The 27,171-nt window shown below is 43.2% G+C and overlaps 1 protein-coding gene across 4 annotated transcripts; it reads right to left on the bottom strand.

Moving 5' to 3' along the window:
* Positions 1-469: 469 nt before the first annotated feature.
* On the bottom strand, positions 470-25,872 carry SPRYD7 (SPRY domain containing 7). 4 transcript variants are annotated; one of them, XM_039520833.1, is made up of 7 exons: positions 25,756-25,872; positions 24,587-24,729; positions 8,202-8,318; positions 6,961-7,127; positions 4,368-4,470; positions 4,069-4,171; positions 2,494-2,572 (listed from the first exon to the last, which is right to left on the bottom strand). In XM_039520833.1, exons 2-7 carry the CDS (start codon positions 24,690-24,692, stop codon positions 2,509-2,511), a joined length of 660 nt encoding a protein of 219 aa, XP_039376767.1. In that variant the 5' UTR covers positions 24,693-24,729; positions 25,756-25,872; the 3' UTR covers positions 2,494-2,508. The 4 variants fall into 4 exon arrangements, with proteins under 4 accessions (XP_039376768.1, XP_039376769.1, XP_039376767.1 ...); XM_039520834.1 differs by lacking the exons at positions 2,494-2,572; positions 24,587-24,729; positions 25,756-25,872 and adding exons at positions 470-1,461; positions 10,630-10,781; XM_039520832.1 differs by lacking the exons at positions 24,587-24,729; positions 25,756-25,872 and adding an exon at positions 10,630-10,782.
* Between the last annotated feature and the right edge of the window lie 1,299 nt (positions 25,873-27,171).

Below are 27,171 nucleotides of genomic sequence, written 5' to 3'. Positions count from 1 at the left end.
TCCCACTCCCCAAATATTCCTAATCTTATACTATACTATAGAAGAGGCATCATGCTCCAGATAGGAGCTCTGCATTATGGCATCATCTGCTGCTGTGTCAATTTCAGCATTGGAAGACTGCAGCACGGTAAAGAAAAAGCTAGGCCTTTGAGGCCAAGAAGAAGTCATTAAACAAATACAGAAAATTAGGAAGTGAAAGGCTCAGAGAAAGTCAACTGTTTTTTTTATAAAGTTCAGAATAAAAGAACCTCAAATATTTAAAGGCATCACAGCAGTCATTCATCATATAAATGTGTTAGTCCATGGACAGCCAAAAAAAAATCTTACTAAAAGTTCTTAAAAACACATCAGGTTATACAAAAACGTTTTCTTTGCAAAAAAATATGACTAGAAAGTAGACTGCATACATGACAAGAAAAGAATCACCTGATCTTTTATAGTTATCGGAATCATGTTTTAGAACAGCATGTTAATCATTATTCATTTTATTACTGGATCCAGAAAAAAACACTTAAATAAAATATTCCATAAAGAATAATCTGATTTACAGTTTAGACGTAAAGATTCATCGTAATATCCAACATACCTTCCCTGCCATTGTGTACATCATAGTTAAACAATCTGTACCTACTCTGCCACCAGAGTAACACAGCATGATGGTCTTCATAAATACATCTGGTGTTTGGGTTTGCTTTTTTTACATACAACAAAATAATACTTTGACTGTTACTAACAAGTATTCTGTCACACTTAAAGCAAATGAAAAGCTATGAGATTTATATAAACTCAATAGGAATATTAGCTGTTTAACAACTAGAAATTGGTAGGTTACATGTTTCAAAAGAAAAACAAAATCTAGCTGCCAATCGTATCATTAGTCATTGTGCAGAACAAGGACATTGCAATCCAAACAGACTATTAGCACAGTGCTCTCTTTTTACAAGGTACATAACTTCTGAGCGGGAAGGAATAGGAAAAAATCACAATGAGAACTATCTACCCCTTAACTTTATGGAAACATACTGTCACGCATATGAACTATTTCCTTTATAAAGCTCAAATTGAAAACAAAAGTTCATTTAATACTGTGGCAATTATACCCTTTAGTTTCCATTTACATCAAATACTAATCAGAAAAAACTGCCCCAAAACACTGATTTTCACATCACAAAACGGTTGTCAAAATCTACCATTTGTAACACAATTTTCTGGTGTTGCAGTTAACAATTTGGTTCTTCAGACAACAGTCACAAGTACTTTACTAAAAAATACACGTGTTTCCTACAGGTAAATGTGAAGCTTTATTTAAGATGGCAAAGGCTTTGTAACAGTGTCGGGGTGCAAGTTTTCAGTATGAAGACGTTCAGAAGATTTGCTGCTCAAAGAGTATTTTTTCAAACCCTGTTGGAGGAGTGTGATAAAATTCGCTGAACTGACAATCCAAGATGGCACTGTCATCAACTGTAGGACAGAAGCAAAGAGAAAAATAATTAGAGGAGAACAGCATTTATTTTGACTATACATTACACCAAATTAGATTATACATCAATACATTGTGTGTCCACAATGACTGAAACACAAAGGATATTCTCCAATATATCAGTAACATCCATGCAGTAGAGATAAATAAGATCTTCTTGGTTAATCTGTAGAAAAGATCCTAGAATACAATCAAGCAGGCCAAAACATGTTTATTTCCTACAGAATACTTCAATTTGCAAAGGACTCTGCTGAAATCAGTGAAAATGTTGCTATTTATTTTACTGAGCGTGCTAATAAGCCTTAAAGCAACTCTCCTCAACTTCTAGGGCCCTCATTTTCCCCTCCACTACTTTGAAAGCCCACAGGCCAAGCATGGTTATGAGGAGACATGAAAGAGGATGCATCTCTATGGCATGCTTCCCATTCCCCTGCTTGGTGTCAAGCCATCTGCTTAGGTTATCACATCGGAACCCTGCTTGACTGTTATTTTTAGACACCTGGATTTTAAAAATAAATCAGTATTTTTCTAAACAATAATACTGCCATGAGACTTTCTGCCTAATTCTAGGTGGAGGATTAAAATGGAAATTCTGACAGATCATTAACTGCTGCAATACTTCACGTGCAGCTTTACTGAAGTATAATACATAGTGTAGCACTGCTCTTCAGAAAAATCAGATCCATTTAGTTAATGAGTCTTTAAAAGAAACATTCTTCTAAGCCACACCTCATGTGAGAGCCGTATATCAATGCCAATCCCCCCCCCCCCAAACCCCAAATACAATATTTTGGTCAATAATTTAGATATCCTGAAGTCAAGACATTCGTTTTCTCCCACAGCAGCCTTAACTGAGCTCACAAGTACTATCTTGTATTGTTATATGTGGTGTTGACTTTACACTTTAATATTTGTGCAGATGTGCCTGGGGTACAGCTGCTGAAGGAAGCAACTTTGAATTCGACTTGTGTTTTAAGTTCCCAAACATGACATCATTTACCTTCTGTACTGAGTTTATTTTAAAATCTCTAAGATTCTGGTCTGAAACATCGATAAATTAAATGGTTGAGAGTAATTTCTCCTTTCATATGCCTATGAATACATATAATTAAATTAAGGGTTTTATTACTTACTTATAACATGGAGGTGTCACCTGAATGTAATTTGAAAATCATCAGGTGTTATAGCAATAAACTAATCCATTGTGAAACATGGAAATTCTTGGGAATTTATGTCAGCTCTTGAAGGATGATGACGGGAGAGGGAGTCTGGCAATAAAAAGTCACCTCATAACCAAGCCTAAAACTTCAGTGGTGTGGCATTAGGCATGGAGAAAGGAGGAGGAAGTTTAAAAAAAAAAAAAAAAAAAAATAAGGGTACAGAAGACCAGGGAGACCAAGTTCCTGCTGCAGCAAGTAAACTGTTTATGAAAGCTACCTGCTCCCAAGGTCTAAATTCTCTCCACCGTAACTCCATTTCCAAAGCAAAGATGACGTGTTAGCTACCTAACAAAAGTCTGTTCTCCCATTCTCACCAATGTGGTGTCTGGCAGCCAGAATCCCAATAATATAATGTTCATAGGAATAAAACTGTGGCAAGTATTTTATTCCTGTTTGCGCAACTATTTGTAATAATGCCACCATGTGGTAAATATAACACAAAATGACAATATGAAATAATCTTCACTGTAACAGTTTTAATACAAATTGGCATTTGAATTTGTAACATTCAGAGCTACCAAAGCAAATTTAGATTGTTTCGTTCAGAAAGTGTAGCATTAAGAAAGTGTCTAGACAGATACAGAAATGTGCCAACAGTTCATTATGAAATATGAAATGAAATAATAAGCAGACATACCACTTGGTACTATGGTCCTGTCACATCTCACAAGCTAAGCAAGTTTGGGATAGGTCAGTACTTGGATGAGAGATTTACAAAAAGGTAACATTAGTAGTAATATTGGGGATTCAATGAGTGGTACTCTTCCCTCTTAATACTAAACCAATCCCTCAGCAGGGTGAGATGAGGCACTGTGCAAGCGGAGGTGCAGCGTTTCAGATGAGACAATCAGAATTCCTACGTACGTAGGATTTGCAAAGAGTACCTTGGAATTTTAGTAAGGTAGGGTTAATTCCGTTGTGGCCAAATTCCAACTCACAAAATTAATACAATCTTTCTTAAGCTGCCTAAGCAGACTGGATATGATATTTGTTTCCTGTTCAAAACAGTTGTGCTAATGTATTCTGTCAATGCAGTTGCCATGATTCACTGTAGAAACGGCTACATTTTCAGAGGTGAAATCATTTCTATATAACATTTGGTATCAATTTGTTACAGTTGTGAAGTATTTTGAGATGGAAGATGCTACCACATTAAAGTTTATATTTCTATAAAAAATGAAAAATAATAAAAATGTACATCCTATCCAAATCTGACTTAAAAATTGAAATGCTACTACATTATCGCATGAGCAAGAGGGGGCATAAATACAAACTTCAGAGAAATTGGATTAACCCATTTATCTGCGGTGAGTCAGCAAAAACATTGTGTGGCTTTATCGATACCTGATGATTTGACAGTATGCTTACATGACTTGTTTTAACTGCAGTAATTCCCTAGGTGTCATCTGTGGACCCATTACTGGTGATCCACTGCTAGGTGGTGGTACTCGTTTCCAGCTACTAAACTGCACTGAAAGAAGCAAAATATACACTGATGCTTTCCTAATATTACTTTTCCATAACCAATTGCTGTAGTTGCCAAAGGATACTGTTCGATTGTGACTGGGAGGACAGGTGGGCCACATGATTGGAAGCAGGATAGGTGGTTTGAGAGATTATTGCTATTAAGATTGACCACATTGAATAAGTTTGAGAACCCAACTTACCATATACTACAGGATAGACAGTCCCTCTGATTCCTGAAGCTGGACAATGCATATTCTTTCCATTTAAATATACATTTAATTCTACATGGTCATATGTAATACCCTATAAGGCAAAGTAGGAACTGTTAGCACAAGATCATCAAGCTGATACATGTGAGAATGTTTACTATTTCTTTTTACAGCTAGTCTAGCTGAACACAATGGGCAGTTTCTAATACAATGGCATAAAGCACAGTCTCCTAAAAGAACTCACTAGACCAAGGGTCGGCAACCTCTGGCACGCAGCTTGCCAGGGTAAGCACCCTGGCGGGCCGGGCCAATTTGTTTACCTGCCACATTGGCAGGTTCGGCCAATCGCGGCTCCCTCTGGCCACGGTTCACAGCTCCCAGGCCAATGGGGGTGGCGGGAAGCCACAGCCAGCACATCCCTCAGCCCACGCCGCTTCCCGCAGCCCCCACTGGCCTGGGATGGCGAACCGCGGCCAGTGGGAGCCACGGTCGGTCGAACCTGCCGACGCGGCAGGTAAACAAACTGGCCCGGCCTGCCAGGGTGCTTACCCTGACGAGCCGCGTGCCAGAGGTTGCCCTGCACTAGACCATTTTTCCGGACTCTTAAAAGGTCAATAATTAAGAATATTTAATTACATTTGAACTCGCAAGCACCAAAAGTGCTTGCAGGCTTAGCCAATCAGGGGACAGCAGCAATAACAATCGACTTATTTGACGAACAGAAGCTAACCAACATAGTTCAAATTGTGAATTTACAGAGCTCAGGCAGTTAGCAAAGTAATGCATTTGTTACTTATTATCCTTCAAGTGTTTTAACTTCAGCTTTGCAGACTAAATAGATTGAGTGAGCCTTTAAAGAGACTGCAACACAGCAAGATTCTCTTCCAAGCAAACCATCTCAGCAGGGGATTTTTTTTTTTAAACTTCAGACACCTAGCAATAATCTCGCAACCAACAGCAATTAAAAAAAGATATTCAAAAAGTTGGTATTAGAAACAGTGTTAATCTGATCACTTCCGTGTATTTAAAAAAAAATTCTAATAATGTTAAAAAACTAGTAATACAGTAGACCACTTTAAATATACAAGGTAATTTTAAATATATTTTAGGAGTGTTGAGGAGGGAGAGGAAGCATGATCCATACAGATTCCCAAGTTCCTCTCATTCATTCAATTGTCTTTCCAACAATTTTTTCTCTCCCTATCCCCAATCTAATTTCCTCTCCCTTTTCTAAATTGTATCCCAGCTTGGCTAAAAATAAAACCCCTTTATCCCAATATCTTTGCTACAAGTCTTCCTCCAAGGCTGCTAGGGCCACCCTCTCTGCCTGCTAACCAAGCACAGACCAACAAAGAGCTCTTATGCTCCCTGGGTACAACCTCATCTCCATCTCCAGTGCATTCTGGGACATCTTTGAACAGGGAAGCCCAGCCACAACGAGCTTGGGATCTCTACGGTGACGGCCCCGTCAGGTTTATAAGCAAATTCATCAACCCTAGTAGCAGTGGGTAGCAATGAAGCACTATTGTGATGGGGTATATAAAACCCATTCTGTCACAGTCACTGAGGGGTAAAGGGACAAAATAGCTACTTCCCCAGGTGTGGCTAATTGACCTGCAACACTTGAAATAAGCAATCCAGGCACAGGACTATCTTGCATCAGCAGCAAACTGGCAGGAAGACTCTGAAGGATAAGAACTAGAAACTCTCTTTAGGACTGAGGTGAGACTGCAGGGGAAAACCTGACAGCCTAAATGGGTATCCTTCCTCCTGTACACCATAAGGAAGACTGGACTCTCTAAGGGCCTGCTGCCACGCCTAGGAGGAAGACAGCATAAGGATCTGAGGATAGTGGGAGCTGAACTGAAAGGCGAGGAGAGCAAACATTTAAAGGGCCAGTGTACTTCTGATGAACAAGAGGGCAGGCGAGAGGGTATGAGCCCCTTCAGGTCTATCTCACTTCTCCAGAAAAGGTGTATGGGGGTGGAAAATATATGAAAGGGAGAGATAGTTCGGGAGAAGAGAAGTAAGGAATATTTGACCATTCCTCTATCCATTACTCCCCAAAAAGTACTGGAACCAAATTTTGTTCCAACTATGCCCCTGCTAGTGATGTGGATTAGAAAAGACAGTGAGGAAGGAACATGCCTAACTTAGGGTGCATTATTAGCACAAGACCTCATGATAAATACATAACTGTGTTTTACTAAATGATTACAATTCTGAAGGGTTGCATTGTTCTATAATGTTTCTCAGTATGAAATAGAAATACTCATGTAATAAGCCTACATTTTTTACAAGTCAATAACCTCCTCAATATTACCTTCTGATGCACTGTAAGCATATTAGTTTAATAGGTTTAATCCTTTTATCAGATATTGACTTTTCAGGGCTTCAATAAAATTCTGTGTTTAATTTGCTTGTTTGCATGGAAAGCTAGATTTTAACAAGGGTTCGCTGTATTCCCTTTTGCCTTGCATCAGTGCTGACCGCAAAACCTGCTTGGAAAATCCCAGAAACATCTATTGCTGAACTATTCCAACACAGCAACAAATTTATATTAACAAGAACTACGGAAACTCACCACAATGTCACCCTCCTGTGGAAGGCTGTTTGCTGGCAGCCTGTTCTTCTCCTCGTTGTTGTGGTAGAGAGCTCCATCATTCCTCATCACTAAACTATGCACATCTCGACCAAGTGGAATTTGATTCAAATTTGCTTTCTGGGTTGCAACTCCAATACCCCAAACCCCTGAAAATATGATGATATTTTGTGAATACTGTTGTTTGTTTCTTTTGAAATCTCAGACTGAGAGTAAGGGATATATTCCAAGTGTGTGCCCCGAGGACAGCAATATCACAAGTGAATTTTAATTTGAAAAGCATTAGCAATTACATTCACTAGGCTGAGACAGACTTTAAAATATCCTTCCAAAACATGCTGTACCTTAGTGTTTTTCTTTTATTAGCCATTAATATAAAAATTAAGGGGTAAAAGTCTTAGCCCTCACTCTGAACCAGTTATTACCCAAAATGACTAGAGCAGCAGTTCTCACTGAGGGAGGATTCCTGGGGCAAAGGAACTGCAGAAGATAACCAAAAGGATGTCTCTGAGGACTCAGCTGCAAGTCTTGGCATAGGGGCCATGCTGGGGGCAGGGCCACAGAATATACATGCCAGTGATTTCAGACAATGCAGCAGCTCATACAGCAGCCTGGGGCTGTCTAAATTATGCTGGGGGGTGCTTCAGTCCTGGAAGCAGCCCAGAACTGGGAGGACACAAAGGTGGCTTAAAACCACAAGCTGCGAGTTCTCTGCTGCATTTATAAACACAGAATCATTTCCACAATGGCCCACAAGAAGCTAAAGGAGAAAAATCTGGATACATACTAAAATAGCAAATAAATGTAGACAGCAAATATTATTGGAGAAAAAGTACAAGAGCTATATACACAGTATTTTACATGCTCATAACGCAATATAAATATTAATTAATTTAGCAGAAAGTAGCTCTAAATTATGTTTACTGAAAAAACATATATACAAGAGTGTTCAAACATGGTAGTGTTTAATACTGGCAACTCTAGTAATTTCACTAACCATTGTTTTTAATAAATCAAAGCAGCAAAATAGAAAAAAGACAAATCTTTCTTACAAGATGACAATTTAGTTTCTTACAAAAGTTTGATACTTGTAAACTGTGTTATTTCTCATTGTAGTAGTCCAAAGATGCAGTGCACTTAATTATCAAAGATGCAGATGCTTTGCCTGCTTGTACTCAAATCTCAAATACCAATCTAAATAGAAAATAATTTTGCTAACTAACCTGTAGATTGGATTTTAAACTCAAAATAACTCTTGTTCTGATGCAAAGGTGCATTGGCTAGGCAACCCCCCGTGCCACATATTCTTCTGCCATTTTTGACAATGACGACATCTGTTCCTGCATACGCAAATAAAATACACAAACTTCAAAAAAAATGTTGTTTTTTTAAGTTTGGAGACATCCATTAAAACCCCAAGAACAACATTTTCTCCTTCAACCAAGTAAGAGCTTCATTAGTCTATCAGAATTAGGTTGTGCAGTGCTTTCAAGTAAAGAAAGGATATGTTTATAGGCTAGTTCATCTTTCAGCTAGAGTTCATCTATTTAAAATCTATATTCTTTAATTTCTCCTCTCAGGCTTTAAGGCAGCATGTTGATTACAACATTTCCTCAAATATCGCAGCAGCATAGCTTACAATCATTTAATTAGAAAGACACTCACTATGAGAAAGGGGATGCAGGGCTCAGGCCTTTCTCTAAATCACCTCCTTTTCTTGGTCTGGAACTGAAGGATAGGCACAGAATACTTTCCATAAGTTGTAGTCACCAAGAATTAATCAATAGTAAGATTCCTTTTAAGGGTTTGATTGCAAGGTTCCTTTAAAAAGGTACCTGCCAGCACACACAACATAACATTGAACTGCTAAATTCTACACTCTCCTGTGGAAGATTTTAGAAAGCTCTAATAAGCATTTGTCAGCATAGGCACAGACAAGACAGAGTCCTCAAAAGCCAGTCCAATAATTTCGGAGGATGCCTGGATGTTTTGTAGCCAACAGGATTTTTTTAAATATTTGTTTGGCAAGGAGTAAACCTTTCTAAATTGGTTTGTTGCAATGCCCTTTACATAGGACTACACCAGAAGACCACTCCACCCTTGTCTTCACACAAAAGTTGTACTGCTTTAACTATACTAGTATAGTTAACGCAGCAAACACACCCTTGCGTGGACACAGTTATAACAGTAACAAAGGGCTTATACTGGTATTGTTTATTCCCATATGGAAGGGTAATTTAAGGTACCATTACCAATATCAGTACATACATACATACATACATATATCACTTCCCAACCAACATAATCATACTAGTAGACCAGAAGTTTATGGTCCAAGCTTTAGAACTAAACCTAGAGCAGAATACTGCTGGCCTGGTTATTTAGCAACATTTTCATGCAGGGATCATATTACACAAGTACTTCAGAGACTACAGAATTCCAATTAGTTTCCAAATGAAACACAAGGTATAGTTTTTGACTTAGTCTTTTATTAGGGTCTGTGTGCCTTAGAGATCATTTCTTTTTGTGCCATAACCTCACAATTATATAACTAAGATCACTTTGGACTGTAAGCTCTTTGGGGAGGGACTGTCATTTGTCATATAGTGCCTAGCATAATTGGGTCCAAACTGGCTGTGGCCTTTAGGTGCTACTGCAATATAAATGTAAAATAATAATAAATACTCAAGCTGAATGTCTCCAGATTGGGCACATCTGGGGACAGGGCATTCTCAGTGAAAGCAAATCAACCGTGGAATTTGCTGCCTTGTTGATCTGACAGACCCTGATTTGTTCACCTTTGTGGAATACTGTAAAACCTAACTATTCAGTCAAGCTTCTTCTTTAATGCGGTCATCTGAGCGGGGACAGCCCTCAGAGTTTGGAGAAATTCTTCTAAATATCATTATTTAGCCCTGTTAACAATCACCATGATGTATGTTTTTTAAATGTTGTCATGTACATAGAACTAAAGTAATCGGATAGGCACAATACAGTAACTGAAAAAATAAACAAGATAAATAGTAAGATTCAAAGCACGGGCACCTTGTCTTTTATTTGACAGGAAAGCACCACACCCCTACAATTAATAAATAATAATAATCGTGGCTCTAAAGTGCTACATAAACACTCACCATTCACCCCCATCTCACGCCACAAAGAAACCCCGGCTAAAGCTGCTGTTGTGTCAAACTGCAGCAGGCGGTGACACTTGGTGCTCGCTGACCCTCCGGTGCGAGGCAGAGGGGCTAGGGCAGCCTGGCGATAATGGGGCGAAGGCTAAGTACAACCCCGCCCCGGAGCTGGGGAGACGGGCCAAGCCCGAGCTCTGTGAAACAGCCCGGCAACTGGAGCAGGATCAAACACGGGGGCGGGGGGACCGGCCCGGCTATCACGGGGACCGGACCCAGCGCGCCCCCGGCTCTGGAGGGGCCGAACACGGGGCCCCAGCGGACCGGACCCAGCGCCCCGGCCCGGGGCCGAACACGGGGCCCCAGCGGACCGGACCCAGCGCCCCCGGCCCGGCTCTCACGGGGACGGGACCCAGCGCCCCCCGCGGCTCTGGAGGGGCCGAACACGGGGCCCCAGCGGACCGGACCCCGCGCCCCCGGCCCGTGCTGCGGGGTCCCGGGCGGGGCGCGCCCCCCTTACCCATGTGCTGCGTGTCCAGCTGCACCGCGGGCATCTCCTTCAGCGGGATGTGCCCGGCGCCGCCGTCCCCGCACCAGCGCAGGCAGCAGAACACCGAGGCCGCCATCGCTCCCGGGCGAGCCGCGGGCTGGGCGGGGCTGGGCGGGCGGGGCCGGGCGGCTCGCGCGCAGCGAGGAGGCGGCCGGAGAGCGGGGCGCAGGGAGGGAGGCAGGCGCCGCGCCCCCTGCAGGCTGGGAGGACTCGGCGCGCGCGAGGCTCGGCCGGCGGCGGAGGGCGCTGCGGGGCCCTGTCAGCCTGCAGCCCGGCCGGCCACACGCACGGAGGGCGGCGGGGCCCCGGGGGCAGACAGCGCATCGCCCCCAAGGACCCACCCTGAGCGGAGCCAGCCCCGGGGGGCTCAGACCCAGCGCCACTGCCCAGCTGGGCGCATGCTCAGTGCAGGGCTCGAAAGGCTCCCACCTGCCCCGGAGAGTTTGGCCCCCAGATCCCAGCTGCGGGGCTGAGGCCACCTCACGCTAGGAGCAGGGAGGGAGCCTGAAGTGAGGGTGGGTTGGAGGGGCTGCAGGTTTGTATAATTTTTGGTGGAGTCCAGAATGGGGCCAAGGCGCCCCCCCCCCCCCGCGTAAGGCTCTGGGAGGGGAGTTGGGGTGTGGGATCTGGGAGGGGAGTTGGGGTGCGGGATCTGGGCTGGGGCAGGGGGTTGGGGTGCAGGACGGGGTTTGGGGTGTAGGCTCTGGGGGGAGTGGGGATGCAAGAGGGGGGAGAGGTCAGGCTCTGGGCTGGGGCAGGGGAGAGGGTGAGCCGCTTACCTCAGGCGGCTCCCGAAAGTGAGCAGCACATCCCTCTGGCAGTGTCTCTTAGGCGGGGGGGGGCAGGGTCGGTCTCTGCGCATCGCTGCCTGCAGGCACCGCCTCCCCCAGCTTCCATTGGCTGCCGTTCCCAGCCAATGGGAGCTGCGGAGTCGGGGCTCGGGGTGCGGGCAGTGCACGGAGACAACCGCCTCCCCCCCTCCCCTCTGGGGCTGCAAGGACACGCCGGCCACTTCCGGTAGTGACACAGAGCAAGGGCGGGCAGGAAGCCGCCTTAGCCCCACTGCCGGTGGTGCCCGGGAGATGCTCTGGAGGAGGTGCGCAGGGGCATCAGGCAGGGCCGGGGAGAGACCCAGCCCCGAACATTGGTGGAGCTGGGGTCCCCAGGCCCTGAATAGTCCTGGAGCATGATCACCATGAACCCATACAATTCCCTGCCCGTGGGCTTGGCTGGTGTTTTCTACACACTCAGTCGCAAGCCAGCTCAGTCCTTCACAGTAACAAGTATTTGACCCAGTGGTGTAGGGTGAATCATATAATATCAGGGTTGGAAGGGACCTCAAGAGGTCATCTAGTCCAACCCCCTGCTCAAAGCAGGACCAATTCCCAACAAAATCATCCCAGTCAAGGCTTTGTCAAGCTTGACCTTAAAAACCTCTAAGGAAGGAGATTCTACCACCTCCCTAGGTAACCCATTCCAGTGCTTCACCACTCTCCGAGTGAAAACGTTTTTCCTAATATCCAACCTAAACCTCCCCCACTGCAACTTGAGACCATTACTCCTTGTTCTGTCATCAGGTACCACTGAGAACAGTCTAGATCCATCCTCTTTGGAACCTCCTTTCAGGTAGTTGAAAGCAGCTATCAAATCCCCCCTCATTCTTCTCTTCTGCAGACTAAACAATCCCAGTTCCCTCAGCTTCTCCTATAAGTCATGTGCTCCAGCCCCCTAATCATTTTTGTTGCCCTCCGTTGGACTCTCCAATTTTTCCACATCCTTCTTTTAGTGTGGGGCCCAAAACTGGACACAGTACTCCAGATAAGGCCTCACCAATGTCGAATAGAGGGGAATGATCATGTCCCTTGATCTGCTGGCAATGCTCCTACTTATACAGCCCAAAATGCCGTTAGCCTTCTTGGCAACAAGGGCACACTGTTGACTCATATCCAGCTTCTTGTCCACTGTAGCCCCTAGGTCCTTTTCTGCAGAACTGCTTCCTAGCCATTCGGTCTCTAGTCTGCAAGAGTGAATGGGATTCTTCCGTCCTAAGTGCAGGACTCTGCACTTGTCTTTGTTGAACCTCATCAGGTTTCTTTTGGCCCAGTCCGCTAATTGGTCTAGGTCCCTCTGTATCCTATCCCTACCCTCCAGCATATCTACCACTCCTCCAAGTTTAGTGTCATCTGCAAACTTGCTGAGAGTGTAGTCCACACCATCCTCCAGATCATTAATGAAGATATTGAACAAAACCCGCCCCAGGACCGACCCTTGGGGTACTCCGCTTGAAACTGGCTGCCAACTAGACATGGAGCCGTTAATCACTACCTGTTGAGCCCGACGATCTAGCCAGCTTTCTATCCACCTTATAGTCCATTCATCCAGCCCATACTTCTTTAACTTGCCAGCAAGAATACTGTGGGGGACCGTATCAAAAGCTTTGCTAAAGTCAAGGAATAACACATCCACTGCTTTCCCCTCATCCACAGACCCAGTTATCTCTTCATAGAAGGCAATTAGGTTAGTCAGGCATGACTTGCCCTTGGTGCATCCATACTGACTGTTCCTGATCACTTTCCTCTCCTTGAAGTGCTTCAGAATTGATTCCTTGAGGACCTGCTCCATGATTTTTCCAGGGACTGAGGTGAGGCTGACTGGCCTGTGGTTCCCCGGATCCTCCTCCTTCCCTTTTTTAAAGATGAGCACTACAGTAGCCTTTTCCCAGTCATCCGGGACCTCCCCCATTCGCCATGAGTTTTCAAAGATAATGGCCAATGGCTCTGCTATCACATCCGCCAACTCCTTTAGCACCCTCAGATGCAGCACATCCGGCCCCATGGACTTGTGCTCGTCCAGTTTTTCTAAATAGTCCCGAACCACTTCTCCACAGAGGGCTGGTCACCTTCTCCCCATACTGTGCTGCCCAGTGCAGCAGTCTGGGAGCTGACCTTGTTTGTGAAGACAGAGGCAAAAAAATAATTGAGTACATTAGCTTTTTCCACATCCTCTGTCACTAGGTTGCCTCCCTCATTCAGTAAGGGGCCCACACTTTCCTTGATTTTCTTCTTGTTGCTAACATACCTGTAGAAACCCTTCTTGTTACTCTTAACATCTCTTGCTAGCTGCAACTCCAAGTGTGATTTGGCCTTCCTGATTTCACTCCTGTGTGAAGTACTGTGCTGAGTACTCTGACCACCCCGGGTGCTCTTGGCACAGGACCCGTTGCAGGATCTTCCCAATGACAACACAGAGTTGTAGGGTAATGTTCATTCTACTACGTAGCTGGTACTGAGGGCCTGGCCTGCGTTCTGCCAAACAAGTCAATTGCACCTCAGGATTTCTGCAAGGGATGGGTAATCTTATGACTAATAATAAAAACTGTAGTGGCACATTAGGGTTGCCACCTTTCTAATTGCTGAAAACTGAACATCCTTGCCCTGCCCCCTGTCCTGTCTCTTTCCCCAAGGCCCCGCCCTCTGCTTACTCCTCTCCCCCCCGTTGCTTGCTCTCCCCCTTGCTAATTCCCCCCTCTCCAGGGACTCACCTGCTGCCTATAGAGCCACGCTGGGAGGAGCTGACGCGGAGCCTGCCCAATTGGGGCAGAGGGAGGGGGGGTTGGTCCCCATAGCGAGGGCCCTGTGGTGGAGGCCAGTTCCTGCAGCCAATCCTATGATACATGTTAAAATGGGCTAATAAAATCTCATGCTTCAGAGCAGCAGAGGTGAAGAAGGAATTAATGTCTCTGCAAATGTATAGAATTGCACCATTGGCCGATGAGATATTTTTCACCCTTCAAAGGAATTGGCCTGTGCTGCAGAAGGGTCTGATCTAGTATGGCAATATCTAGGTAATATCCTATATACTTTTGCTGACCAGGAACACCAGCGGTAGTTAAAAACTTCAGAAATCTAAAGTTGCCAACAATGCCTCATCTGTTTGCTTCTCGCTCAACCTTCTCCTTGTCTTTCTCCACTGTGACCCTTTCACATGAACTGATCTCCCACTTCTGGTCTTCCAAGTCACTATGCGCTTATTCAAATCTCTCCTTATGACTCACTTCTGCGATGCCCACAAGAAGTGACTCAAGAATCATCATTACTTAAACAAAAATAAAAACTTTGAATTGAATCTTCTAGCAATATACATAACCACATAATCTTATTAGCATAACCCTTGTCCTACCTCACCAATTCTTTCCCTACTTTTTGTTACCTTCTTTGCCATCATGCCACATCTAAAATTAGATTGTAATTTCTTTGAAGCTGAGCCATTGTCTTTCTCTTTGTCCTGTAATGTGCATTCTACATGCTTGGACACTAGAAATATTTTTTGCATTCTAAGTTGCTAGGTTGTCATGAAATTAAAGACCATGTAAGAAATATTGCTTTCAGAAATTATTTCTCTCTTTGGGGGAAGGAAGAATTTTAAACCATCTGAATAATCTGTCACAAATGTACCCCTTTCTCTAATAATTGAAGAATAATGCCTACGTTTCTTGTTCACTTGTAACACTGCACTCTTCAAGTCAAACATAATCACAGTGAATGACTACTTAAAAAAAACTCACAAGTCTAATAATTTCATGATACATACCAGGAACTTGATCACTGATAGGACAACAATGTACAGCATGTGTTTCGCATTTTAAAATCATGTTCAGTATCCTCTCTACTATTTTTAATATATATATATTTTTGGCAGATGGTAGACATCATGTCAATTAACTTTTCACAACATTGTATTAGGTGATGTGAAAATGGAATCCTACTTAGAAATTCAATGGTCAGTTATTCACTACTCAGAGTAATCAGAACCACATTTCTCTTCTTTTATCAGAAAAGTAAAAAAAAAATCAGACTCCTCCAAACAGAAAGTGTTCTAGGATCTAGTCAGGCAGTGGGCATGCTTTCAATCTGCTGGGGCCTTACATCTGTTTCTGTGTTCCCTGTGAGTTTGCATTTTTCTACTGGTTTCTCTCTTTCCCCACATTAGTAGTTTAGGCCCATCTACACTACAGAGAGTTGCTGGGGACTAGAGTTACAAAACAGTAGCACAAAACATTGTTAAAAAAATGGATCAATCTCGTACTGTAGATTGAACAGGATCAAACCATGTTTTAGTCAATGTCCTCAATCTGGCCAAAGGTGGTCACTAGACCAGCATTTAGAGTAGAGTGTTCTGTCCTCTGTGTACCCTAGCATATGAATACTGAGGGCTTGATTTAGTTGGGCCCTAGGTGTGGGCCTCTAGTGACAGAAAGCCATTCTACTACGGGGAGGGGAATGTCACAGCAGCTCCAGCTTCATGATGGTCATAAGTAGATCAAACCTCTCAGCTGTACCTATTTCACTACAGTGGAAACAGTATAATGCAGGGCACTCAGTCTAAAATAGCAGATGACTATAACATTAAGAAGACATAGGGCCAGATTCTATGCTGTACTTGTGCACTTCCAATATTTTGAGCTGCTATGGGGGCCAATGTGGCCTCCTGATGTAAGTTAGGGTAGCTCTTCGATAGCTCAGAATAACTGGTGTGTTCCAGCCACTCCCCATTCCAATCCAGCCACTCCCAACTGCATGCATGAAGAAGCTTGTCCCTCTTAGCAACAGAAGTTGGTCCAACAAAAGATATTATCTCACCTCCCTTGTCTCTCTGCATGCAAGAAAGCAGTTTAGAGCACCCCGTGCCACAACTGCTCTGGGATATTTGCTATTCCACTCCGTAAGGGCACATAAAAGGATCTTAGCAGAGTACAGCACCTACGCCACATTATTTTATATAGGCAAGAATGGTTCCTTAAAATAAAAAGATTAAATGTTTCTTAAACCAAACAATATGGGTGCCCGATTCATTGGATTTAGTAATTTATTCCAGCTTTTGTGAATGCATCCCCCAGAGCTTGTCTTTCCACAGTCAATTTTAGTTCTAGGAACTTTGGGCCTCAGTCTCTTCTTGCATCATTTTTTCACTGCCTAACTCTGTTGACTTCAGTGGGGTTTCTCTTGATTTACACAAGTCTAACTGAAAAGAGAATCAGGACCGCTCAAATTAATAGACAGTATAGATAGCTGCATGTAGCTTGTATAAAGGAATTGTCTATTATACCTGTTACTTTATTCAGAAATAGATTACCACATTTTGGGGCCAGTTGCATTTAAGGAAATGGTAAAACTCCCATTAATCAGTGGTAGCTGGATTAGTTCCATTGTAGCTGGGATGACTGGGTGCGGAGGATGCATCTTTAGTGTAATCTAAACTACAGTAGACATTCTAAACTTACATCTGGTTCTATCTTAGGCTTTTTTGGAAATGTTTCAAGAGACAGAGGACCTGATTGAAGCCCACTGAAGTCAATGGAAAGAAGACAATTGACTTCAATGGGCTTTGGATCAGGCCCATACTTAAGTAGTGTAGCAAAAAATCTAGAGCTTTAGAACAGGCAGCACCTAGCACAGTGGGATTTTGGTCCCTAACCAGGGTTCCTAGTATGATCACAATACAAAAAAGCAATAAATAAATAAAAAACACCAATATGGTTATACCAATGATCTGCAGATAGCGTGGATGTTAAAAATATCGTCACTATCTCCAATAACAATAAAAGGTTTTTGTAGTGAACAACTGATCTACAGTGTTTTGCAGACTGCTGGTTATTTAAAAAATATTTTTCTTTATATGCTATATTTAGCTCAAAACCACAATTTGGGGGAAATTGTGGCTTTTCATGATTTTCAGTTGATGAGTCATCTCATGGCTTTTCACCTTGAAAGCGCCTTTGACATTTTATTGCACCGCATAATGTGATGCAACTTATGTAACTCATGCAGTGCAGCACAATGTTACATATCAACTTTTTTTAAAGTGAGTATTAAAACAATGTTGATAAAGAAAATACACATTGTACAAATTAGCTGATGAGTCCTGACCAGATATGCCAGCCACACCCAGCTCCTCAGTTAAAATATGAAGTGAAATGTCATCTTGCTCAAAACTGTGCCTAAAACAACTAGATTTTAAGAGTAACTTTAATATATCTCAAAATAGTTATATTTTAAGGCAGTGAGTCCCCTGATCCTAAACTCTTACAGGTTATGCTGATATGTCCAGCATTTATTTGTGGATTTGAAAAATCCACTCCCCTGAGCGACGCAGTTAAACCGACCTAACCCCCCCTGTAGACAGCGCTAGGCCAATGGCAGAATTCTCCTGTCAGCCTAGCTACCCCCTCAGGAAGATGGATTACCTACGCCAATGACAGAACCCCTTCTCATCAGCATAGGTAGTGTCTTCACTGAAGCGCTACAGTGGTGGAGCTGCAGCAGTGCAGCTATGCCACTGCAGCGTTTTAAGTGTAGACAAGCCCTGAGGTTAGATAAGAACAGACTGAGGGCTTGTTTACACTTAAAATGCTGCAGATGTGCTGCTGTAGCGCTTCAGTGAAGATGCTATCTATGCTGATGGCAGGGGTTCTCCCCCATCAACATAGGTAATCCACCTCCCCAAGAGGTGGTAGCTAGGTTGAGGGGAGAATTCTCCCTTTGACCTAGTGCTGTCTATACTGGGGGCTAGGTCGGTTTAACTGCGTCACTCAGGGGTGTGGATTCTTCACACCCCTGAGCAACGTAGTTATACTGACCTAATTTCCTAGTGTAGACCAGGCCTGAGTGAGAGAGACTGTCTGAAGGAGCACCAGAAAGCCCAGTGTAGTGGCAAACTCTGGAAGAAAACTGGGGAGAGTTGTTTTGGGTCAGGGTGTAGGCTGAAAAGAGTGCTCTTGCTGCTGTGAGCAAAAGAATCTGTTTCCTGCTATTTGATTCCTTCTGCATTCAGAGAAACAGGACTTTGTGCATTCTTTGTAAATAAACAATACTGCTTCAAAGAAAGACTTGACTATCACTAGTTTCTGCTCCTAACTGGATCACCCACAGAACCTCAAATGCTGACTATCCACTTGAGTCGAGAAGGGGAACATCCCCAGGGCTAAATTAAAGAATTTTGTGCTCCCTCAAGCTATGGAAATTGAGGTCCTCCCCACCTTCCTTAAACTAAACAGAGCATGTGATATACAGTCTGTAAATATGATAATATCTCCATTTATTGTGTGTAACTGCATAATATGTAATCAGTTAGCTTGCCAAGACTCTTGCAATTATAAATGCAAATGTGTATATACAGAGAGATATAGACAGATCTGAGAATTGGGGAGAGAGCATCCTGTATCACAATCCTTTCCCTCTTTTACCTGTTCATTTCAGTGTAGGACCAGGGTTTTGGTTCCATTGGTAGTGGATGTTTGCAGCTCACTGAACACGCACACACAGGGTTGAGCTCAGTTTTAAAATGAATGCCTGTACCTGAATGTGTGCCAGCCACGCCCAAATAACATGGTAGGTTTGCAATGAGATTTAGTTGCTTCCTTTTACTGTTGACAATCAGGTAGCCTTCAGAACCTCAGGTCTCCACAGGATTTAGATTTGTTTTTTTCATTTAACTGGATATCAGGAATAACAACTCATCCACCTTTCACTGAGAGATCAGATCTGTCCACCAGATCTTTCCCAAAATATCCAAATGAGATAATTATTCAAAACTGGCAGGGAAAGATCAGAGAAGACTTTAAAAAAAATCTAATATGAAATATATGAATATTTAGTTTAAATATAAATGGCACTGACTTTTTTTTTTTTAACTCTAACCCCTTCTTTTGCTCTGGGAAACATTTGCTAAGTAGGCTAATCACTTGTATTTATGAAATGTGACTTAGAAACGAACTTGACGGTGCCCGGTTGGCTCCACAGCGATAGGGGAAAGCCTTCCTGCTCAAAGAAGAACTGGCTCAAAAGAGCCAGTAAGTTAGCACATTGGATATCTGAGCCTCCTGAGCCAGAGACACTTGGCTGGCTTTTGCAAAGCAGGCAAGGCTCAGAGAAACTTTACCAGCTCCTCAGGGAAAGGGGCACTGAGTCTCAGCTGGCTCTGGACACAAGTGTGAGATGATTGAATCCAAATAAGTGACTGGCTCTGAAAAGCTGATTGTGGGATTGGACTTCAGCAGCTGAGTAAGCAGGAAAGCTGGTTCTTTTCTGCCTGGGAAGAAGGGTGAACTTGGGAACTAGGATGGCCATCTACCACGATCCTGAAAAGGACTCCGTGACTCTGGTGGCTTGTGACACCAATGCCAACAAGGAGACAGAACGAATCAAAGATGAGCGAAACCCCGAAAAGAGACCTGAGAAACTGGACCCCTCCCAGAAGCCCCCCTACTTTTACATGGCTCTGTTCACCATGAACATCTGGAAGAGCGCTGAGAAGAACCTCAATTGCCTAGGGTGCCAAACCTACCTGTGCTTCTGCTTAGGGCACCAAACCTCAGTGTACTGCAGACCCATGCACCAGGTCGCACTGCTACTCACTGAAGTTTGGCCTGCCCAACCAGTCATATGTCATGATAGGTGGCAGCCAGGCCAAACCTGGCCAAGACTAAAATAGGGTTCCCACCTCTGAGAGGCAGAAAAAAAAATATCCACTGTCCCCCGCACCAGCCTGGCCCTCCTCTTTCCCTGTCAGGTACCTCCACAAGCCTGACATCCCCAGGCCATTAGTCTTTACACCTGCCACCTCCCAGGAACCTCAGTCCAGGGAGCTCCCCCTCCCATCTTCTCCTAGAAGCCCCTGCCTCCCCCACCCTGACCCCCACTCTTTACTCCACCCTGCTGGCAAGCCTGGAATCTGTCATTTACACCTTGTATACAGTAGGTTGCAGGGCTGCTACTACTGGGTCAGGCTTCTGTACCAGATATGGCCTGGCCACAACGCTTCCTTTTCAGAGAGACACACCAGCTGTGTTCACTATAAGATCCTTTAATACACAGCCAGGAATGGCTGTTGTGAGCTTATGGTAAGGTCTGTTAAACATGGTACCACCTAGTGGCTGAGCAGCATAATACAAGTTAGCATTCCATTACATCTTCCCGTGTAAGTACTGTAGAACCTCAGTGTTATGAGCATTTGAGTTAAGAACTGACTGGTCAGTCACGCACACCTCATTTGGAACTGGAAGCACGCAATCAGGCAGCAGAGACAAAAAATAGCAAATACTGTACCTTACGGTACCATGTTAAATGTAAATTATTTTTAAAAAAGGAGAAGTTAAAAAAAATTGACAAGGTAAGGAAACTGTTTCTGTGCTTATTTAGTTTAAATTAAGAGTTAAAAGCAGCATTTTTCTTTTGCATAGTAAAGTTTCAAAGCTGTATTAAGTCCATGTTCACATTTCAGATTTACGAACAACCTCCATTCCTGAGGTGTTTGTAACTCTGAGGTTCTACTGTATGACATTTCTACCATTTACAATATCATACTATCTTCAAGTTCAGTACAGATCAGTCTGTTAAGTGTCTCTGAATAATGCTGGTTTTCTAATGAGATGACCCAAATGTGTAACAACTTGGTCATCTGGCTGTCTATTAGTTGCAAAGACTGTCTCTGGTTGGTTTGGAATCTTTGAGTCGTCTTCTTGTTCTGCATCCAGCATCCGTAGAGTTTTCTCTGTTGATTGTTCTTACCAAGGAACAAACTGTAGATGTCAAAGATTTCTGTTGAATTCTTCACTGGTGATCAAGATCACCAGTGACCTGGGCAGTCAGTTCTTCCCTCCCCCAACAGCTGAAGTTCTCCATCTTTTTTCTCCATCTAGTTTAACACAAACATGGTCACCAGGTTCTAGACCTGGCATTTCTCTGAGTGACATCTAATGCCAAAGCATTTGTAAGCTCTTTTTACCTTTTAATCTAATTTAGCAGCCCTCTTCATGTCTGGCTACTTTGGAGATAGAAGTACTGTTCCAACTTTGGAAAAGAACCTGAGTTGTCCTCCCACCAAGAATTGTGCTGGATTGTATCCAGTAACTACTATTGGCATTGATCTATATAGCTCAGAAGAGCAAGAAATGGATCTTCCTGCTGTAGGAGTTTCTTGGCTGGCTGTACAACTCTCTCAGCTTCTCCATTTTCTTGTGGGTAATGTGGGCTGCTAGTAATATGATCAAAATCATATTTTGTTCGGAATGACAAATTCTGCTGCAGTGAATTGTGGTCCATTGTTTGTTACTAGTTGTTCTGGAGTACTGAAGTGAGCAAAAGTGCACTTCAGTTTCTCAATAACACAGCAACATATTATGTCTTTCAAGTATGTTATTTCTATCTACACCTGGGAAAAAAAAACCGTTCACTATTACCAAGTAATGATATCCTCTGAATTTGTGTAAATCTGCAGCTAGTCTCTTCCATGGTCAGTCTGGTAGAGGTGCTGTTATCAAAGATTGTTTGCATTGTGTTGTCTGTTAGTTCTGCAATGTTCACATGCAGATACTTTATGTCTTTGTTGATGCCCAGCCTCCATACTGACTGGTTAGCCTATTCATGACATCTAGTTAGCCCTGATCCATGAAGGATATAAAGATTTAGGATTTCTCCTCTCATTTCATTTGGAATTATGATGTAGTCACCTTTAATTAGGAGTCCATTTGAACAGCTTAATTGTTCACATACCACAAAGTAGTCTCTTGTTGTTTCCTTAGTATCCTTTAGATATTTGGGCCAGCCTAATGTAACTTAGAACTTCTTAAAAGTTGTGTGTGTGTCAAGGTTGCTTGTTGTAGCTGGTACGGTCTCTTTTCTGACCATGGTCTGGTATGTGTCCACAGCATCTGTGTACGCTTTACATCATCTTCTAGTTCACAGGTAGTTGAATGAGATTCTGGGCTCCATAACAGTGTCTGCTACCACAAGGTTTTTCCCAGCAACATATTTAGCAAATGGGTTAAATCACATTAACCTTATCAAAAGACATTGGTGTCTCAGTGGTGTTTGATTCAGGACTTTTCCATTGATGAGAGTTAAAGCAGTTTATGGTCTGTTATCAATGTATAAGAGTCTAATCCATATTGATATATGTAAAAAAGTTCTTATGTGTCCATTGTGCTTAAGTGGGAGGGATAGCTCAGTGGTTTGAGCATTGGCCTGCTAAACCCAGGGTTGTGAGCTCAATCCTTGAGGGGGCCACTTAGAGATCTATGGCAAAAATCAGTACTTGGTCCTGCTAGTGAAGGCAGGGGGCTAGACTCAATAACCTTTCAGGGTCCCTTCCAGCTCTATGAGATAAAATATATAGAGATATACCTATTTATTGCCAGGCACTTCTTTTTCAATATGTCCATATTATTTTTATGCTTTTGTGAGTGTATGAGAGCAAAATACATTTGGCTCTAACTCAAATCAATGTTGTTGCAACAATACACCACCAATTTTTTCCATCTATGTGCAGCATTAATTTTGTTATGTGCAGCATCAATATTGAGATAATGCAGAGATCTAGGAGCCATTTGACTTCATTGGCTTATGTGAGAAAGTCATGGGAAAACTTCCATATGAGAAAAGATTAGTACTATTTAGATTAAAGAGTGCAAATGTGAGAAAGGATATAATAGAGTTGCATAAAATAATGAATGGGTTAATTGGGAGCTCCTATTTACCCTCTCTTAATACAAGAACAAGGTGGCATTCAGTCAAAATGAAGAGCAACACATCTAAAATTGACAAAAGGAAAAACATTATCATGAATAATTGACTTGTGGAACTCACTGCTAATAGATAACTGTACACAAGAGTTTATAAGCATTCATAAAAAGATTACTTGTTTATATGAATAAAAAATACCCCCCCCCCAATCACCTAAGCAAGCAATGCTCTATGGAGAGACCCTGCTGCTACCTATGGCAGGTGGGAGACAAATACAGACAATCGCTTTCCTTTCTAATGCTCCCTCCCTCTGCCCTTCCCAGGGTTCTAGTGCCCTCTCCTCCCTGTTCCTGTCCTCAGAGGAACTACTGACAAATCCTGCTCGTCCCTTTCCCCTGCTTCCAACTGCAGCTCCCTCCCTTTTGTCTCCATCTCCAGCAGGACCCATGATGAGTGGCTGATTGCAACTCAGCTCACTGCCTGGTCTCAGACTAAACTAAGCACAGTAAACCGAGTGCAGACCAGTGCCCTAAGCCTAAAGATCTAGCTCAATGCCTCTCTCCTCAAGGAGAAAAGAAAAGGACCTTTTCTCCAGCAGCCCTTTCTCTCATAGACACAAGAAATATTCTCTTCCCCCCAGGTTTGGAAAGACATCCCTGAAAGTGTGAGTAGGTACCTTTTATAGGCCTGAGGGACAGTGTGTGTGAACAGGTGTGTGGGGAAGTGAATGTGAGCAGTTGTGCAGGTTTGAGGGAGAAGTGAGTGGGAAAACAAGAAAAAGAGGGAGGATAAGATACACCAAAATATACAGTCAACTGATGGGGAAAAAAAAACTACTAATAGTTTGCACCTCTTCCTTCTGAGGCCATCAGATAAGTTTATACATTTGATTTAGCCACACAATAACTATTTTGAAGCTGGTAAATATTGTCAGCTCCTTTCTACAAATGGAAAAATTGTACTAATATTATTTCTCTAATAGTAGCTTTATGACAAAGTAGTCTGGTCCCCAAGTGCACAGTGTAAGAGCACAGAGGTCAGGTAATTTTTCTCAATGAAAGAAACAATGTATTTCTTTAAATGTGTTAGCTATTTTTAAAAGCTATTTTACATTTCAACTCAATTATACTGGAGTAAGAAAAATAATGTGTCATTTTCTATTGTCCAGTTGTGGGAGCAGTAGCAGTTTTCAAAGCTGATAAATGATGTAAGTTCCAAGATCAGCTTTCAATATAAATTGCAATGTTTAATAAATTGTGTACAGTGCTGCTGAGGGAACCGTCTCCCCGCCACAGCCCTGGGGCAAGGCTTCTCTCCCCTCTCCCATAGCCCTGCATGCCCCAAGCTCCCCAAACCCCCATCACCACTCCCCACTGCCCCCACCCACCCTACACATCCTCCACACTCACCTGTGTGCGCGCCTGTGCAGCTGGTGCGTGGCCTTTGATGGCCTCTTGTGCAGAGGGAACACAGTACACCACCTAGGCCGTAGCTGCTTGCATCCTTGCTGGCCATTGTGGGTTATTCACATCATAGTACTTGAGAACTGGAGCTGTTGAGATAATTTGTTTTATCTTTTTGAAGGCATTTTCTTCATTTGGCCCCTATAACCACAATATGTTGGACTTTAATAGTTCATTCAGTGATAAAATCACTGAAGGAAGGTCTTCAAGGTATCAGCCATGGTAATTTACCATTCCCAGGATGTATCTCCATTCTGGCACATTCATTAGTGCACTCAAGTTTCAAATTGCTTTTACTTGCTCAGGCCTAGGACTGATTCCATCTTTGTTTATTGTCTGTCCCAAAAACTCATTTGGGGAAGGTGAAAAATGCATTTTTATTTGTTTAGCTTCAGTCTGAATGGACATATTAGACTTAGAACTTCGTGGAGGGGTTTGTTGTGGTCTTCCATTAAAGACCTATATATCAAAATATTGTCCATGAAAACTATAACTCAATTTTTCACTAACAGTTCTGCCATCTCTCTTTGGAAATTTCAGGTGCACTAGTAATCCCAAAAAGTAGTCTTTGAAAGCAAAATCTCCAAAGGGTGACAAATGTAGTCAGTTTTGAAGTCTCTTTGGCTAAAAGAATTCCCCAGAATCTGCTTGATGCAGTCAGCTTGGAGAATACAACTTCTAAGCTAGTTTCAGCTTTTCCAGGTTGGGCAAATTGCTCTAGATTTTGCTGTTTGCCTAGCTCAGACTGCCTTGCTATTTGAATATCTGTGTATAGGGTAAAGTCTCTCTTCGATTGTAGCTGCTGTGAAAGATTTGTATCTGTTAACCCAATAAACAGCCTCTCTCTGATATTTTCACATATTGCTGTCCAGAAATCACAATTTCCAACTAATGAATCAGGAGTGCTTATGAAAGATTCAACATTTTCTCCTGATTCTTGAATTCTCCGGTGTAAAACATGCTCTTATATCTCAGATAAATGTGGTTTATGAAAAGCATGCATCAAACATAGCCATAATCTTTTCATAGTCATCTTTGTGACTATCTTCAGTAAAGGTAAAAGATTTAAAGATATGCTCTGCTTGCTTCCCCATAGCATAAATTAAAGAGCATACCTGAATATCTCTAGTTTCCTTTTGGAGTTTGGTTGTAATGTGAAATCTTGCAAAATACTGTTTGCAGTCTCTCCATTGGAAAGGTTTATCACAGCTGAAGTTCTCTGGGACATTGAACAGTAGGATGTTGATGAAATCTTGCAAAATTTGTTGCTTTTCCCCCCTTCCTTCTGTCTGCAACCTTTGTTGCTTTGTTCCTTCTGTTTCTGTTCTCTGTGGCACTAGTTTGCTTCAACTCCATATCATGTACACCTTATAAACAGTAGGTTGCAGGGCAGCTACTAACAAGTCAGGTTTCTGTACCAGATATGGGCGGGTCACAGAGCTTCCTTCTCAGCTCTGTTCACAATAAGATCCTTTAATGTACTGCCAAGAATGGCTCAGCTGTTGCGAGCTTGTTAAGGTGTATTACACATGGCTGAAAAGTATAATACAATTTAGCATGCCATTACAGCGTGTGTCCTGCTTTCCGGCAAGGAGAGGAGGAGGAGCCTCAGCCGCCGTGCCAGCAGGTTGAGGGCCTGGCATATGGAGCGGAATGTGGGTGCCACTCTAGGAGTGCTCCCAGTGGTCATGTGATCTGCATACCATAGTGAAAGCAGCTGCTGGTGTCCCCCATGTGCACAGTAGCTGTTGCTGGTTGCAATGAGGAGGGAGAAGTTACTGATTTATAACTTACAAATAACTTGTAAATTACAAGTAGGGAAAAAAGAAACATTGCAACCAGCAATGAAGAAGAAAAACTGTCCAGGCCCTTTAAAAACAGACCAGGTGGCAACCCTAGGCCCAAAGCTGGTCAGGGCCCCCTTGAGATCGGGGGTCCAGTGCAAGTAAACTGAGTGCAGATTGGCTAATCCAGGCCTGAACATCCCTCTATTCCCCAAAACACCTTCCCATCTCCAACATTTTTTTGTGGGGGGGGGGAATAGAAGAATCTTGCTGCATACCAAGAGGACCACCAAATCTGGACTCTGGTGGACTAAAGAAGGAAATAAGTTCTAATGCATGGAGCCCTTACTGAGAATGCCTTGTGGCCAGTGTCCTGCTGTTTAAACTACAGGGCTGTTAGTTTGAGTGCCCTGGCCTTATTCCTCTTCTCCACAGGCTAAGGGCTTGGCTACACTCGAAACTCCAAAGCGCTGCTGCGGGAGCACTCCCGCGGCAGCGCTTTGAAGTGCGAGTGTGGTCGCGGTACCAGCACTGGGAGACAGCTCTCCCAGCGCTGCAGGTACTCCACCTCCCTGAGGGGATTAGCTCCCAGCGCTGGGGCACTGTTTACACTGGTGCTTTACAGCGCTGTAACTTGCTGCGCTCAGGGGGGTGTTTTTTCACACCCCTGAGCGAGAAAGTTGCAGCGCAGTAAAGCGCCAGTGTAGCCAAGGCCTAAATCATAGAATATCAGGGTTGGAAGGGACC

Source organism: Mauremys reevesii, linkage group 1 (assembly GCF_016161935.1).
Source record: "Mauremys reevesii isolate NIE-2019 linkage group 1, ASM1616193v1, whole genome shotgun sequence".
NCBI classification, from domain to species: Eukaryota; Metazoa; Chordata; order Testudines; family Geoemydidae; genus Mauremys; species Mauremys reevesii.
Note: the sequence above shows the minus strand (reverse complement) of the source record. Positions and strands in the feature narration are given on the sequence as shown.

Coding starts and splice junctions, on each gene's coding strand:
- SPRYD7 (XM_039520833.1), bottom strand. CDS start 24,692: ATGGCCAGCAAGGATGCAAGCAGCTACGGCCTAGGTGGTGTACTGTGT. Junction 4,172..4,367: donor TGTCTATCCTGTAGTATATG/GTAAGTTGGGTT, acceptor TGCTTCTTTCAG/TGCAGTTTAGTAGCTGGAAA. Junction 2,573..4,068: donor CTGCAGTTAAAACAAGTCAT/GTAAGCATACTG, acceptor ATGTATTCATAG/GCATATGAAAGGAGAAATTA.